This window comes from Coregonus clupeaformis, chromosome 37 (assembly GCF_020615455.1).
Source record: "Coregonus clupeaformis isolate EN_2021a chromosome 37, ASM2061545v1, whole genome shotgun sequence".
Classification (NCBI taxonomy): domain Eukaryota; kingdom Metazoa; phylum Chordata; class Actinopteri; order Salmoniformes; family Salmonidae; genus Coregonus; species Coregonus clupeaformis.
In genome coordinates this window covers 26,145,029-26,163,074 of record NC_059228.1, presented here as the reverse complement: position 1 = coordinate 26,163,074, position 18,046 = coordinate 26,145,029, and the positions used below count along the sequence as shown (strand labels likewise).

Below are 18,046 nucleotides of genomic sequence, written 5' to 3'. Positions count from 1 at the left end.
GCAGCCTTGAAGGTCCCCAAGAACACAATGGTCTCCATCATTCTTAAATGGAAGAAGTTTGGAACCACCAAGACTCTTCCTAAAGCTGGCCGCCCAGCCAAACTGAGAAATCGGGGGAGAAGGGCCTTGTTCAGGGAGGTGACCAAGAACCCAATGGTCACTCTGACAGAGCTCTAGAGTTCCTCTGTGGAGATGGGAGAACCTTCCAGAAGGACAACCATCTCTGCAGCACTCCACCAATCAGGCCTTAATTGTAGAATGGCCAGACTGAAGCCACTCCTCAGTAAAAGGCACATGACAGCCCGCTTGGAGTTTGCCAACAGGCACCTAAAGACTCTCAGACCATGAGAAAAAATATTATCTGGTCTGATGAAACCAAGATTGAACTCTTTGGCCTGAATGCCAATCGTCACGGCTGGAGGAAACCTGCACTATCCCTACGGTGAAGCATGGTGGTGGCGGCATCATGCTGTGGGGATGTTTTTCAGCGGCAGGGACTGGGAGACCAGTCTGGATCGAGGCAATGATGAATGGAGCAAAGTACAGAGAGACCCTTGATGAAAACCTGCTCCAGAGCGTGTCGTGGAAAATTATCACTATACTTATTAAAAATCAAAGTTCTTCCAGAATTTTTGTAGAATCAAGATAGACTTTATTACATAGAGCAACAAAAGCCGAGCTGGTCTGCAGAGCAACTAACCCACAACACAATGTCCATTCCTGCTCGTTTTACATATATTTAGCTTAAAACCCTCCCAATTCAGTTTCTCCACCATTGTCTCCAAACGTTCATATTTTGACCGCTCCGCCCACTCTCTTAATTTATAATAATGGCAAAATCAGACTTCTCCTCCTATATTTATTTAGTTTGGATACAATGGTGGCCAAACCAAACTTTCTCATGTAAAAAATAACAGAGCCACCACCTGGCTTTGCTCTGTTTATTCCAAAACATATCAATTGATACTTAAATATGGTTTAAACATAGCAGATCCATAACCCATTCTCAACCACATACATTTAAGACTTTCCTAATGCATTGCCTCATATATAACAGTATAATCAATCAAGAGCCATCTCCTGACTCTGGCTCAGACTCCCTCCTTGTGTACCACTCGGTACCACACTCCACTTCACTTAGTCCTATTGCCTCATCCTCCGTACCATTCTGTACCACACTCTGTCTTTATAATTAGCTATATTTGAGTCTTTATAGTCTAGAAAGATTTACCACGTCTTTATAATTGGCTATATTTTAATCTTTATAGTCTTGAAAGATGTACTATTTTTAACCTATGGGGTCTGATCTTGGGTACCACTCTACTGAAAGAATACCCAACAAGCGCTCAGGACCTCAGACTGGGGCGAAGTTTCACCTTCCAATATGACAACGACCCTAATCACACAGCCAAGACAACGCAGGAGTGGCTTCAGGACAAGTCTCTGAATGTCATTGAGTGGCCCAGCCAGAGCCCGGACTTGAACCCGATCGAACATCTCTGGAGAAACCTGAAATTGCTGTGCTGCAACGCTCCCCATCCAACCTGACAGAGCTTGAGAGGATGTGCAGAGAAGAATGGGAGAAACTCCCCAAATACAGGTGTGCCAAGCTTGCAGCGTCATACCCAAGAAGACTTGAGGCTGTAATTGCTGCCAAAGGTGCTTCAACAAAGTACTGAGTAAAGGGTCTGAATACTTATGTAAATGTGATATTTACATTTTTTTTTTAAATTTTAATTAGCAAAAATGTGTACAAAAAAATACAGTTTTTGCCTTGTCATTATGGGGTATTGTGTGTAGATTGATGAGGGGGAAAAATCAATTCAATCAATTTTAGAATAAGGCTGTAACCTAACAATGTGGGAAAAGTAAAGGGTTCTGAATACTTTCCAAAGGCACTGTAAGTATTTTAAGCCCCTTTTAATGATGTTGTACATGCATTCGTTTCAGGTAAACTTCTTGTTATAGTAGTTTATTTGAGATATGAAGCATGGAAATACACATGGTCAGTGGAATACATTAAACATTGGAATACACAGAGGAACACTGACTTACAGCAGACACAGTGTCTTACTTTGTTAGTTTTTCAGAAAATCTAAAATTACACTAAATTCATCTGCCTTTGTAATAATACATCATCACTGGCATTATTAAGCCAGCAGAGCCTGCACAATGAAAAAGAACAAGACTGTGATAGACTGGCATTAGTCTTATTCAGTCCTTCCAGATCAGTAACCCCCAGAGGTAGAAGCTAGGAAGTCAAATGGAACAAGGCCTAGGTTTGTCATTTGGAGGGACTTTACTCAGTCTCTGTTGTGCTGTTGTCTCCTGCTGGAGAGAAAGTGAACATTCAGTTATCAGTGAACATACCAGTCATATAGGTTACTAATAGACAACAATCAGTTTGTCAGATGGTGCAGATAAAATGTCAAGTGCAGCAAAGGAAAGGAAATAGCAAACATTATGGTTTGCACTGATCACACAGACCTATCTCTGGTGTGGGGCCACTGTGCTGTAGACCACATCATCTGGTTCTGCTGCCTGTTAGAGAGGAGGAACACACACACACACACAGAGTGATCCAGTTATAATGGTGATTTACAGAGCCTATATAAATATAAGGCTCTGCAAGTACAAACACATACAGGTATGAATAAGTTAAGCAAATCATCAACACAATAGAGCAGCTTTTTATGTAGGCCTACATTTGGTTGGGTCTTGTTCTTGGTGACAACGGTGCTGTATGTCACTGCATCATACGGAAATGGGTCCTGCTGGTAAACAGTTACACAGGAAGTTATTCAGATAACATTTACATCCATTTTGTATTCATTTTACATTCTACAAAACATCAGGGCTGTCAATTCAAGTTCTGCTTCTCAAGACAGAAAAATACTCTACAAGACCAGCAGTGAGTATGTGTTTATTTAGTTTAAAGTTTACATTTTGTGCTGTCCTGTGCTGCTTAGGAATCACATTGCTGTACAAGTCACCGTGGCTCTCAGGGATTAGGCCCTGTGTGATGGAGGAGAGAGAGCAACATGATCTCATCAACTCAGACAGAGACAGACAGTGTAGACTTTCACTTTGAGTTGGGTTGGGTTTAGTTTGAGGGTTGTTGAGTTGGGTTTTGAGGGTTTAGGTTGGATTGGAGAGGGGTTGAGTTTGAGGTTTTTTTTGTTGGATTGCAGAGGGTATAGGTTGGGTTGGAGGGGGTTGGGTTGAGTTTGGGGGGGGTTTAGTTGGGTTGCAGAGGGTTTAGGTTGGGTTGGAGGGGGTTGGGTTGAGTTTGAGGGGGGTTTAGTTGGGTTGCAGAGAGTTTAGTTTGGGTTGGGGGGGTGGGTCAAAGTGGTTAGGTTTTTACCTGCTGTGCTGTTCCTTTGGTGTGACTCACAGTGCTGTAGGTAATGTCCTGCTCAGATTCAGTAGGCTGCTGAAAGAATGAAAGACAAACCTTGTAAACATCAAACGTTTTTTTACCATAGAAGGATGTTGTACCTCTCATGCATACTGACACATGAATTTGCACTTGCAATGTATTTCTAATGAATGCACAAAATGTGAGCTGCCCAGTGACGCGAGCCTACCAGACGAGCTAAATGCCTTTTATGCTCGCTTCGAGGCAAGCAACACTGAAGCATACATGAGAGCACCAGCTATTCCGGACGACTGTGTGATCACGCTCTCCGCAGCCGATGTGAGCAAGACCTTTAAACAGGTCAACATTCACAAGGCCGCGGGGCCAGACGGATTACCAGGACGTGTACTCAGAGCATGCACGGACCAACTGGCAAATGTCTTCACTGACATTTTCAACCTCTCCCTGACTGCGTCTGTAATACCTACATGTTTCAAGCAGACAACCATAGTCCCTGTGCCCAAGAAAGCGAAGGTAACCTGCCTAAATGACTACCGCCCCGTAACACTCACGTCGGTAGCCATGAAGTGCTTTGAAAGGCTGGTCATGGCTCACATCAACACCATCATCCCGGAAACCCTAGACCCACTCGAATTCGCATACCGCCCCAACAGATCCACAGATGGCGCAATCTCAATTGCACTCCACACTGTCCTTTCCCACCTGGACAAAAGGAACACATGTGAGAATGCTGTTCATTGACTACAGCTCAGTGTTCAACACCATAGTGCCCACTAAGCTCATCGCTAAGCTTAGGACCCTGGGACTAAACACCTCTCTCTGCAACTGGATCCTGGACTTCCTGACGGGCCGCCCCCCAGGTGGTAAGGGTAGGCAGCAACACATCTGCCACACTGATCATCAACACTGGTGCCCCTCAAGGGTGCGTGCTTAGTCCCCTCCTGTACTCCCTGTTCACCCACGACTGTGTGGCCAAGCACGACTCCAACACCATCATTAAGTTTGCTGACGACACAACAATGGTAGGCCTGATCACCGACAACGATGAGACAACCTATAGGGAGGAGGTCAGAGACCTGGCGGTGTGGTGCCAGGACAACAACCTCTCCCTCAATGTGAGAAAGACAAAGGAGATGATCGTGGACTACAGGAAAAGGAGGGCCGAATAGGCCCCTATTAACATTGACGGGGCTGTAGTGGAGAGGGTCAAGAGTTTCAAGTTCCTTGGTATCCACATCACCAACAAACCATCATGGTCCAAACACACCAAGACAGCCGTGAAGAGGGCACAACAACACATTTTCCACCTCAGGAGACTGAAAAGATTTGGCATGGGTCCCCAGATCCTCAAAATGTTATACAGCTGCACCATCGAGAGCATCCTGACCCGTTGCATCACCGCCTGGTATGGCAACTGCTCGGCATCTGACCGTAAGGCGCTACAGAGGGTAGTGCGTGCGGCCCAGTACATCGCTGGGGCCAAGCTTCCTGCCATCCAGGACCTATGTACTAGGCGGTGTCAGAGGAAGGCCCAAAAAATTGTCAAAGACTCCAGTCACCCAAGTCATAGACTGTTCTCTCTGCTACCGCAAAGCAAGCAGTACCGGAGCGCCAAGTCTAGGTCCAAAAGGCTCCTTAACAGCTTCTACCCCCAAGCCATAAGACTGCTGAACAATTAATAAAATGGCCACCTGGACTATTTACATTGACCCCCCCCCCCCCTGCTATTCTGTGTTTATTATCTATGCATAGTCACTTTACCCCTACCTACATGTACAAATTACCTCGACTAACCTGTATCTCCTCACATTGACTCGGTACCGGTATCCCCTCTATATAGCCTCGTTATTGTTATTTTATTGTTACTTTTTATTTTATTTTTTACTCTAGTTTATTTAGTAAATATTTTCTTAACTCTATTTCTTGAACTGCATTGTTGGTTAAGGGATTGTAAGTAAGCATTTCACGGTAAGGTCTACACCTGTTGTATTCGGTGCATGTGACAAATACAATTTGATTTCATTTTATTTGTTATCTTTCAATTGTCCAAATCAAATCAAATTTATTGGTCACATACACATGGTTAGCAGATGTTATTGTGAGTGTAGCGAAATGCTTGTGCTTCTAGTTCCGACAGTGCAGCAATATCTAGCAAGTAATATCTAACAGTTCAACAACAAAAATCTAATACACACAAATCTAAGTAAAGGAATAGAATAAGAATACATAAATATATGGATGAGCAATGTCATTATCAGAGTGGCATAGGCTAAGATGCGATAGATAGTATAGAATACAGTATATACATATGAGATGGGTAATGCAAGATATGTAAACATTATTAAAGTGGCATTATTAAAGTGACTAGTGTTCCATTTATTAAAGTGGCCAGTGATTTTCAAGTCTGAATGTAGGCAGCAGCCTCTCTGTGCTAGTGAATGCTGTTTAACAGTCTGATGGCCTTGAGATAGAAGCTGTTTTTCAGTCTCTTGGTCCCAGCTTTGATGCACCTGTACTGACCTCGCCTTCTGGATGATAGTGGGGTGAACAGGCAGTGGCTCAGGTGATAGTTGTCCTTAATTATCTTTTTGACATCGGGGGCTGTAGGTGTCCTGGAGGGCAGGTAGTTTGCCCCCGGTGATGCGTTGTGCAGACCGCACCACCCTCTGGGCGGTGCAGCCCTGCGGTTGTGGGCGGTGCAGTTGCCGTACCAGGCGGTGATACAGCCCGACAGGATGCTCTCAATTGTGCATCTGTAAATGTTTTTGAGGGTTTTAGGTGACAGGCCACATTTCTTCAGCCTCCTGAGGTTGAAGAGACGCTGTTGAGCCTTCTTCACCACACTGTCTGTGTGGGTGGACCATTTCAGTTTGTCAGTGATATGTACGCAGAGGAACTTAAAACTTTCCACCTTCTCCACTGCTGTCCCGTCGATGTGGATAGGGGGGTAGTCCCTCTGCTGTTTCCTGAAGTCCACGATCATCTCCTTAGTTTTTTTGACGTTGAGTGAGAGGTTATTTTCCTGACACCACACTCCGAGAGCCCTCACCTCCTCCCTGTAGGCTGTCTCATCGTTGTTGGTAATCAAGCCTACTACTGTTGTGTCGTCTGCAAACTTGATGATTGAGTTGGAGGTGTGCATGGCTACGCAGTCATGGGTGAACAGGGAGTACTGGAGGGGGCTGAGCACACGCCCTTGTGGGGCCCCAGCGTTGAGGATCAGCGAAGTGGAGATGTTGTTTCCTACCTTCACTACCTGGGGGCGGCACGTCAGGAAGTCCATGACCCAATTGCACAAGGCGGGGTTGAGACCCAGGGCCTCAAGCTTGATGATGAGCTTGGAGGGTACTATGGTGTTGAATGCTGAGCTATAGTCAATGAACAGCATTCTTACATACAGTGAGGGAAAAAAGTATTTGATCCCCTGCTGATTTTGTACGTTTGCCCACTGACAAAGACATGATCAGTCTATAATTTTAATGGTAGGTTTATTTGAACATTGAGAGACAAAATAACAACAAAAAAATCCAGAAAAACGTATGTCAAAAATGTTATAAATTGATTTGCATTTTAATGAGGGAAATAAGTATTTGACCCATCTGCAAAACATGACTTAGTACTTGGTGGCAAAACCCTTGTTGGGAATCACAGAGGTCAGACGTTTCTTGTAGTTGGCCACCAGGTTTGCACACATCTCAGGAGGGATTTTGTCCCACTCCTCTTTGCAGATCTTCTCCAAGGCATTAAGGTTTCGAGGCTGACGTTTGGCAACTCGAACCTTCAGCTCCTTCCACAGATTTTCTATGGGATTAAGGTCTGGAGACTGGCTAGGCCACTCCAGGACTTTAATGTGCTTCTTCTTGAGCCACTCCTTTGTTGCCTTGGCCGTGTGTTTTGGGTCATTGTCATGCTGGAATACCCATCCACGACCCATTTTCAATGCCCTGGCTGAGGGAAGGAGGTTCTCACCCAAGATTTGACGGTACATGGCCCCGTCCATCGTCCCTTTGATGTGGTGAAGTTGTCCTGTCCCCTTAGCAGAAAAACACCCCCAAAGCATAATGTTTCCACCTCCATGTTTGACGGTGGGGATGGTGTTCTTGGAGTCATAGGCAGCATTCCTCCTCCTCCAAACACGGCGAGTTGAGTTGATGCCAAAGAGCTCGATTTTGGTCTCATCTGACCACAACACTTTCACCCAGTTCTCCTCTGAATCATTCAGATGTTCATTGGCAAACTTCAGACGGGCCTGTATATGTGCTCTCTTGAGCAGGGGGACCTTGCGGGCGCTGCAGGATTTCAGTCCTTCACGGCGTAGTGTGTTACCAATTGTTTTCTTAGTGACTATGGTCCCAGCTGCCTTGAGATAATTGACAAGATCCTCCTGTGTAGTTCTGGGCTGATTCCTCACCGTTCTCATGATCATTGCAACTCCACGAGGTGAGAACTTGCATGGAGCCCCAGGCCGAGGGAGATTGACAGTTATTTTGTGTTTCTTCCATTTGCGAATAATCGCACCATCTGATGTCACCTTCTCACCAAGCTGCTTGGCGATGGTCTTGTAGCCCATTCCAGCCTTGTGTAGGTCTACAATCTTGTCCCTGACATCCTTGGAGAGCTCTTTGGTCTTGGCCATGGTGGAAAGTTTGGAATCTGATTGATTGCTTCTGTGGACAGGTGTCTTTTATACAGGTAACAAACTGAGATTAGGAGCACTCCCTTTAAGAGTGTGCTCCTAATCTCAGCTCGTTACCTGTATAAAAGACACCTGGGAGCCAGAAATCTTTCTGATTGAGAGGGGGTCAAATACTTATTTCCCTCATTAAAATGCAAATCAATTTATAACATTTTTAACATGCGTTTTTCTGGATTATTTGGTTGTTATTCTGTCTCTCACTGTTCAAATAAACCTACTATTAAAATTATAGACTGATCATTTCTTTGTCAGTGGGCAAACGTACAAAATCAGCAGGGGATCAAATACTTTTTTCCCTCACTGTAGGTATTCCTCTTGTCCAGATGGGATAGGGCAGTGTGCAGTGTGATGGCAATTGCATCGTCTGTGGACCTATTGGGGCGGTATGCAAATTGAAGTGGGTCTATGGTGACAGGTAAGGTGGAGGTGATATGATCCTTGACTAGTCTCTCAAAGCATTTCATGATGACAGAAGTGAGTGCTACGGGGCGATAGTCATTTAGTTCAATGACCTTTGCATTCAGGACTTGTGGTGAGTGATTTGAGGAAGTAAAATATGCATAGTCAGTGCATGACTAAATTAAGAAACCCAGTTCTCTTTAAACTGTTTAACTTAATATTCTTGAGTCCAGTAAACATAAGAGATCGGATTGATTTAGTGTTAGTTATGACTAACTATTAATCAAAGAGAACCCTAGAATATCAAGAAGAGAAAGGAACAGATGAGTGAGAAGATAACATGATCATAGCTTACTACTGAGGTGTTTGGTGGTTGGCCCTTTGCCTTCTTGTCCTCTGGAATAAAGAAAATAGGATGTTGGTACTAATGATCTTTGATGTCAAACCTTTCATTTGTAGTAGCAACTGTCCTGTATTTATTATATTCTGCAAGTGACATTAGTCATTGTTTTATTTGATCAATTTATCAAATACTTACTATGTTTTATCAACATCTTCCATGTGACCAAGGTACCAGCTATCACCACCCCCAACAGGCTCAGGGGAATGAGCAGGACTACCAGCAAACTGGAATATATAGACAATCACAGTCATTGATCTACGTGTCATAGGCATCATTTTTGTTTGCATGGTTGTGAGAGTGGAAATACAGTGGGGGAAAAAAGTATTTAGTCAGCCACCAATTGTGCATGTTCTCCCACTTAAAAAGATGAGAGAGGCCTGTAATTTTCATCATAGGTACACGTCAACTATGGCAGACAAGTTCAGAAAAGAAAATCCATAAAATCACATTGTAGGATTTTTTATGAATTTATTTGCAAATTATGGTGGAAAATAAGTATTTGGTCACCTACAAACAAGCAAGATTTCTGTCTCTCACAGACCTGTAACTTCTTCTTTAAGAGGCTCCTGTCCTCCACTCGTTACCTGTATTAATGGCACCTGTTTGAACTTGTTATCAGTATAAAAGACACCTGTCCACAACCTCAAACAGTCACATTCCAAACTCCACTATGGCCAAGACCAAAGAGCTGTCAAAGGACACCAGAAACAAAATTGTAGACCTGCACCAGGCTGGGAAGACTGAATCTGCAATAGGTAAGCAGCTTGGTTTGAAGAAATCAACTGTGGGAGCAATTATTAGGAAATGGAAGACATACAAGACCACTGATAATCTCCCTCGATCTGGGGCTCCACGCAAGATCTCACCCCGTGGGGTCAAAATGATCACAAGAACGGTGAGCAAAAATCCCAGAACCCCACAGGGGGACCTAGTGAATGACATGCAGAGAGCTGGGACCAAAGTAACAAAGCCTACCATCAGTAACACACTACGCCGCCAGGGACTCAAATCCTGCAGTGCCAGACGTGTCCCCCTGCTTAAGCCAGTACATGTCCAGGCCCGTCTGAAGTTTGCTAGAGTGCATTTGGATGATCCAGAAGAGGATTGGGAGAATGTCATATGGTCAGATGAAACCAAAATAGAACTTTTTGGTAAAAACTCAACTCGTCGTGTTTGAAGGACAAAGAATGCTGAGTTGCATCCAAAGAACACCATACCTACTGTGAGGCATGGGGGTGGAAACATCATGCTTTGGGGCTGTTTTTCTGCAAAGGGACCAGGACGACTGATCTGTGTAAAGGAAAGAATGAATGGGGCCATGTATCGTGAGATTGTGAATGAAAACCTTCTTCCATCAGCAAGGGCATTGAAGATGAAACGTGGCTGGGTCTTTCAGCATGACAATGATCCCAAACACACCGCCCGGGCAATGAAGGAGTGGCTTCGTCAAAAGCATTTCAAGGTCCTGGAGTGGCCTAGCCAGTCTCCAGATCTCAACCCCATAGAAAATCTTTGGAGGGAGTTGAAAGTCTGTGTTGCCCAGCGACAGCCCCAAAACATCACTGCTCTAGAGGAGATCTGCATGGAGGAATGGGCCAAAATACCAGCAACAGTGAGTGAAAACCTTGTGAAGACTTACAGAAAACGTTTGACCTGTGTCGTTGCCAACAAAGGGTATATAACAAAGTATTGAGAAACTTTTGTTATTGACCAAATACTTATTTTCCACCATCATTTGCAAATAAATTCATAAAAAATCCTACAATGTGATTTTCTGGATTAATTTTTTCTCATTTTGTCTGTCATAGTTGACGTGTACCTATGATGAAAATTACAGGCCTCTCTCATCTTTTTAAGTGGGAGAACTTGCACAATTGGTGGCTGACTAAATACTTTTTTACCCCACTGTACTTGATGGCCTATCATATTATCACGGCAGTTAGCCTAGCGGTCCATTAACGTTAGGAAGTAAGGAAACAGGAACTTTACCAAAAGAGGGAGGAGAAGAGAATGCCACAAATGCTTATTTATGTCACAGTACACGCCCAAAGATATCTAACCATGGGGAAGTGGTATATGTTTAAGCAAGAACATTTAAGGAAGGTGTTTCGTTTTGTACACATTCTTATGAAAATTAAATCGACACCGTTGCCCCCACACCCTTACAGTATTACCAACTGTTTGAATGACTATTACATTTTAGTCATTTAGCAGACGCTCTTATCCAGAGCGACTTACAGGAGCAATTAGGGTTAAGTGCCTTGCTCAAGGGCACATCGACAGATTTTTCACCTAGTCAGCTAGGGGATTCGAACAGCGTCCTTCCGTTCGTTACTGTCCCAACGCTCTTAACCATTAGGCTACCTGTTCCCTCTAAGCTGCGCGCAGCTCCCCCACAGAAGAAATATCAGCCTGCACAGAGAAGCATGAGATTGAACTTCACTCAACTTTCTCAAGTTTTCCCTGTTAGTTAACACTATAAACGTTTCCCTTTACTGTGGGAATTGTGATCGAATCAATGCAATATTAGCCACTTTCAATGCAATATACCAAAGCAAACCGAACTATGCAATACTTAGTATGCAAAACTAACTAGGCAAGAGATTTTGTTCTAGGCAGAATGCACCGGAGTAGGATTCTATTGCCTTGACAGGTACAACTCAGGCCAATACTCTACAGACCAGTGCACCATAAACAATCAGATCTGCAGTAGACCTACAGTGCTTTGAAAAAGTATTTGCCCCCTTTCTAATTTTCTCTACTTTTGCATATTTGTGATACTGAATGTTATCAGATCTTCAACCAAAACGATGATGTTCTTACTGTGGAATGCAGTGTTTGGTTTTTGCCAGGCATAATGGGACCCATCTCGTCCAAAAAGTTGACTCAAGTTTGTCAAAAAGCACCTGGATGGTCATCAAGACTCTTGGAAGAACGTTCTATGGACAGATGATTCAAAAGTATAACTTTTTGGACGACATGGTTCCAGTAATACCTGGCGAAAACCAAACTCTGCATTCCACAGTAAGAACATCATACCAAAGGTCAAGCATGGTGGTGGGGGTGTGATGGTTTGGGGATGCTTTGGTGCCTCAGGACCTGGACGACTTGCCTTAATAGAAGGAACCATGAATTCTGCTCTGTATCAGAGAATTCTACAGGAGAATGTCAGACCATCCGTCTGTGAGCTGAAGCTGAAGCGCAGCTGGGTCATGCAGCAAGACAATGATCCAAAACACACAATCAAGTCTACATGAAAATTGATGAAAAAGCAACAAATTGGAAGTTTTGGAATGGCCTAGTAAAAATCCAGACCTAATCCCAATTGAGATGTTGTGGCAGGACTTGAAACGAGCAGTTCCTGCTTGAAAACCCACACGTCACTGAGTTAAAGCAGTTCTGCATGGAAGAGTGGGCCAAAATTCCTCCACAGCGACGTGAGAGACTGATCAACAACTACAGGAAGCATTTGGTTGGAGTCATTGCAGCTAAAGGTGGCACAACCAGTTATTGAGTGTAAGGTGGCAATTACTTTTTCCACACAGGGGAATTGGGTGTTGCATAACTTTGTTTATGAAATAAATATGTAATTGTTGTGTTATTTGTCCACTTATGTTTCCTTTATCTAATATTAGGTTTTGGTTGAAGATCTGATAACATTCAGTATCACAAATATGCAAAAGTAGAGAAAATTAGAAAGGGGGCAAATACTTTTTCATAGCACTGTATATGCAAATAGACCATTGCCATATATGGATTTGTGCCATTCACTTTGAACTGGACTGTTTTACAGCATGAGCGATTATTATGTGCTTGTTTTGAGATCAAAGCAAGAGCTGCATGTAGCCATGTGTTCACATTGGTTCATATTATTATCTAGTTAGTGAGTTATTAGCCCAGTTATAACTAATTTGTATTCAGCAATGTGGGAGTGACTGCTTCCTACAAGAGCACTAAACGTGTACATTTCTAGCCATCTTTGAAAAACAAGTCAGGTAAAGAGCTTTTTTTATGACTTAAAGGGGCAGTGTTATATTTTGAGACAGACTTGAATAAGCTCAGTAGTCAATAGGCAGAGGGTAGCATAATTTGGCTGATTCTCTGTAATAATGGTACAGGAATAATAATGAATTGTATTTTGTATGTTCAGTCACCTCCTTGTCTGAAGGACAAGTGGATAATTAATGTCAAACCCTGCATGTTTTTTTTTCAAAAGTCTCATGGAATGTAGGCCTACATTGAACACTGCTACTACTGTAGGCTGAAGGATAGAACCGCTATTTCCATGTTAAAATGTTATCTGATATATCGTTTTTTATGCTAGGCCACTCTGGTAGGCCTACATTATGGTCAAATGGCCACAGTAGCCTACTTGGCCACTGTTAAAACAGTAAATTAAAGCAGGTACAGCCTCAGTGTTCACAGTAAACGCACGCTGGAAATTGCACAGAATTTTCACAAAGTTTGCGCTCAGCAGACCTGAAATTTGGTCATAGCCTAAAACAATTAGAGGGAACTATCACGGCTCAGGCTAAGACCCAGATGCAGACACAGGAGGCGGAGAGTACGTGTCCCAGAGTTTATTATAGTACAAGGGGCAGACAATCGGTAGGTCAAGGCAGGCAAAGAGTCGTAATCCAAATAAGAGTCAGGCAGTTAGAGGACGGCAGGCAGGATCAGGGTCAGGACAGGCAGAAAGGTCAGAACTGGGAAGACTAGAAAAAGCAAAAACTAGCGCACAGGAAACACGGGAACAAGCTGGTAGGACCTGACGGGACAAGACGAACTGGCAACAGACAAACAGAAAACGCAGGTATAAATACACTTGAGGTAATGGGAGACACCTGGTGGGGGTTGAAGACAATCACAAGACAGGTGAAACAGATCAGGGTGTGACAGGAACATTGCCTGCTGCCCCTGTTAAAGTGAGGGATATGCAGTAGACTGAATACAAACCTCTGGATCCTTTCCTGTCGCTTCTCATCAGTTACCCCATTGTTCTGGTCTGTAAAAGAAGGGGTGACTGTGGGCTGAGAAATGTTACTCAGCACTTGTTAGTGAAGTTTAGTGATTGGTTGGAGCTTTTGTCGCTGTGAGAAGCTCCAATATGTCGCTCCATTAAACTGACTTGTGTATAATTTAGATTTATATGATTAAAACCAGGTAACTGGGATGTTGATTAACTAAGCTCTATAATACTTTCTTAGCTTGTGTTTGACACATGCGTTAAAATCAAATTCTTATCATTTTCAGTATTCATTTCAAATCTAGGTGGTAGATATGATAAAACAGTTGTATAAAGAATGTTCCGGTTCTCAATGATCTTTAACATGACTGACAGGATCATCTCAAGAGAATGTGTGGTCAAAAGATTTCCACTTTGTTTCAGAAGACCTTTCAATGTTCCTTAATCTCTAACAACACTGGATAAATAAAAAGGGAATCATACTTGGTTATATGGGATTGCTCTGTACTTACTTGTGGTGGTGTTAATCTGTGTTGTGGTTGGTTGATTGACAGTGATATGAACAGGCATCTGTAGGTCTCCAACTGCACACCAGTACCAGCCAGTGTTCTTCATTTTTAGTTGACTCATTGTTATGATCATGACTTTTTTTCCATTGGCAGGAATCCGCTTTAATTCTACTGATGCTCCATCTAAATTCCCAACTCTGCTCTCCACACAGGAGCCACCCAGCCTGCACCAGCAGAAACCTCCAGAGTTACTATAGTTACAATTGACAGTGACACTCTGTCCTTCAACTCCAGTCACATGTTGTTGGTCCACATAGAGTCCTGCAGTACCTGCACAATGAATGGATTTAAAGGGTCAATATTTGTGTGAATGTCAAATAATCCCCATACAGAGTACATGTTCGGTCATTTTTAAAAGGAAAATCTAGATCAGAAAACACAAATGGTTTAAATACAATTATGAGGCCAGATACTCATCTAAACCAATCAATTTTACATGGTATTACTAAACAGTAGATGATATTTTAATGATCAGAAAGGTAAGGATCTCACCTGTGGCAACTGACAGATACAGATGAGTTTTGTCACCTTTCTCCACAGCACACCAGAAATATCCAGAGACCCTTGGTTGCAGATTCTTCATGGTCACAGTGAAGACTCTTGTAGTAACATTATCAGAGATGGACAACCAATTAGATGCACTCTGAGAGTCAGTACGTATTCGAGTAGAGCAAGAAAAGAAAAAATATCCACTACACCAGTATTTCACATGTTTTTCAGAGCCATGATGATAGAGACATGGGATGGTGATGGAGCCTCCTTGCTTTACAGACACATGACTCACTGTGGACACACTGTGAATACCTGTAGACACAACAACAGAAAATACATAGAGTGCCTTTGGAAAGTATTCAGACCCCTTGACATGTAACACATATGGTTACATTACAGGTTTTTAGAAGATTTCGCACATTTATAAAAAGTTTAAAACCTTATTTACATAAGTATTCAGACCCTTTGCTATGAGACTCGAAATTGAGCTCAGGTGCATCCTGTTTCCATTGATCATCCTTGAGATGTTTCTACAATTTGATTGGAGTCCACCTGTGGTAAATTCAATTGATTGGATATGATTTGGAAAGGCACACACCTGTCCATATAAGGCCCCACAGTTGACAGTTCTTGACAGAGCAAAAACCAAGCCATGAGATCGAAGGAATTGTCCGTAGCGCTCCGAGACAGGATTGTGTCGAGGCACAGATCTGGGGAAGGGTACCAAAACATTTCTGCAGCATTGAAGGTCCTCAAGAACACAGTGGCCTCCAAGTTTGGAACCACCAAGTCTCTTCCTAGAGCTGGCCGCCCGGCCAAACTGAGCAATCGGGGGAGAAGGGCCTTGGTCCGGGAGGTGACCAAGAACCTGATGGTCACTCTGACAGAGCTCCAGAGTTCCTCTGTGGAGATGGGAGAACCTTCTAGAAGGACAACCATCTCTGCAGCACTCCACCAATCAGGCCTTAATGGCCAGAGGGAAGCCACTCCTCAGTAAAAAGCACATGACTACTCGCTTGGAGTTTGCTAAAAGGCACCTAAAGTACTCTCAGACCATGAGAAACACGATTCTCTGGTCTGATGAAACCAAGACTGAACTCTTTGGCCTGAATGCCAAGTGTCACGTCTGGAGGAAACCTGGCACCATCCCTACGGTGAAGCATGGTGGTGGCAGCATCATGCTGTGGGGATGTTTTTCACAACAGGGACTGAGAGACAAGTCAGGATTGAGGGAAAGATGAACGGCGCAAAGTACAAAGAGATCCTTGATGAAAACCTGCTCCAGAGCGCTCAGGACCTCAGACTGGGGCGAAGGTTCACCTACCAACAGGACAACGACCCTAAGCACACAGCCAACCCAACGCAGGTTTGGCTTCGGGACAAGTTTCTGAATGTCCTTGAGTGGCCAAGCCAGAGCCCGGACTTGAATCCGATCTAACATCTCTGGAGAGACCTGAAGATAGCTGTGCAGCGACGCTCCCCATCCAACCTGACAGAGCTTGAGAGGATCTGCAGAGAAGAATGGGAGAAACTCCCCAAATACAGGTGTGCCACGTTTGTAGCGTCATACCCAAGACTTCAGGCTGTAATCGCTGCCAAAGGTGCTTCAGTAAAGTGTTGAGTAAAGGGTCTGAATACTTATGTAAAAGTGATATTTGAGTTTAAATTTTTTTGTAAATTTGCAAGAAAATCTAAAAACCTATTTTTGCTTTGTCATTATGGGGTATTGTGTGTAGATTGATGGGGGGGGACAATTTAATACAATTTAGAATAAGGCTGTAATGTAACAAAATGTGGAAAAGTCAAGGGGTCTGAATACTTTCCGAATGCACTGTACACCTGTCTGTCCACCCCTATTCTTTGTCACCCTTGTAGCCGCAACCCGCCAGTAATCTTTTAAATTCTTGCTATGCATAAGCCGTAAACAAAGGATTTGACCTTTTTCCACTACATGAGAGTGCCTTAATTACTTCTGGAAGTTGGTCTGCAAAAAGGCTTTTTCAGCATTTTTACTATCAAGCATCAACTTATTTTTGTTCTGTAGTATTTCATGCCATGATTAAAGAGCACCTCATGGTATACAACTATAACCAAAGAAGCACTCCACTCTTCTTAATGTGTTAGTTCTCTTTTACTGGAAGTTGTATTTAAATGTGTTATGCAAAAACTAGAAAAATACAACTGTTTCACAAGATAATAAAAACGGCATTCATCAATACATCTGAGCACAACATACTGAAAATCTTTAATGTGACTACAATGTCTATGGACAAAGTAGACAGAACATTATAAGTGTTATGACTTTCAGCATGTACTGAGTTAGAGGAAGTAAGTCTAATAATATCAAACAACAAAATGTCTTCCCTCACTTACCTGAGAGTCCAGTGAGGAAGAAAAAGATGTCCAGGACAAGGAGGTGATGTGTTGCCATGAGTGGATGAGCGAGAAAGTCTGACAGTATTTATGTTTGTACGGGCAAACTGGTGTGTGTCAGGGCTCAAGGCACCCAGGCAACTGACTCTACTTCCTGATCCACATAGATATCACTTCTTTAACTCTTACTGTCTTAATGACAATGCAACCATGTGCCCCGTGCAAGACCTTGTGTAGTCAATGTTGAACTGTTAAACCTGAACCAAGGTTGATGTTAATACATACGCTGATTTATACAATAATTGCGTGTGGATTGTTCCCCATCCTCAATACCCTGATAACGTCATACATTTATAAACTCCTGAGTCCTGTGATGGTCTGATAGTCCTTTCTGTTAGTAATGAGGTCTGTAACTGATTAAAGTTACATTAAAAATAAAGTAATCAGTAACGTAATCCTTTGGATTACTCAAAATGAGTAACGGAATCCGATTACATTTGTATTAATTTTGGATTACCTTCACTTCTATCACCCAGACATATTTTTTAACTTAAAAAAAAAACGTTTACCTCATATAGCATTTTTTTCATTTAGTAACATGAGTAGGCCTAATTCCAAATTGTGGACTAATGTGAGAGCATAGCCTAAAGATCTTAACATTCACAAGTTCTATTATATGTGTAAGAGACAATTCACAGGGCTCCATACAAAAATTTTCAGTTGGCGACACCAGCCCATGATTTGGTCGCACCACTAATGACCCTTCGCT

The 18,046-nt window shown here is 43.0% G+C and overlaps 1 protein-coding gene across 3 annotated transcripts; it reads right to left on the bottom strand.

Annotated features, from left to right (window-relative positions):
- Positions 1-1,956: 1,956 nt before the first annotated feature.
- On the bottom strand, positions 1,957-17,400 carry LOC121553583 (polymeric immunoglobulin receptor-like). 3 transcript variants are annotated; one of them, XM_041866816.1, is made up of 11 exons: positions 17,278-17,400; positions 14,905-15,216; positions 14,356-14,682; positions 13,834-13,882; positions 9,013-9,101; positions 8,830-8,870; positions 3,365-3,433; positions 2,944-3,015; positions 2,706-2,774; positions 2,488-2,541; positions 1,957-2,331 (listed from the first exon to the last, which is right to left on the bottom strand). In XM_041866816.1, exons 1-10 carry the CDS (start codon positions 17,333-17,335, stop codon positions 2,488-2,490), a joined length of 1,140 nt encoding a protein of 379 aa, XP_041722750.1. In that variant the 5' UTR covers positions 17,336-17,400; the 3' UTR covers positions 1,957-2,331. The 3 variants fall into 3 exon arrangements, with proteins under 3 accessions (XP_041722750.1, XP_041722749.1, XP_041722751.1); XM_041866815.1 differs by having other exon boundaries at positions 1,957-2,328; XM_041866817.1 differs by having other exon boundaries at positions 2,706-2,771.
- Between the last annotated feature and the right edge of the window lie 646 nt (positions 17,401-18,046).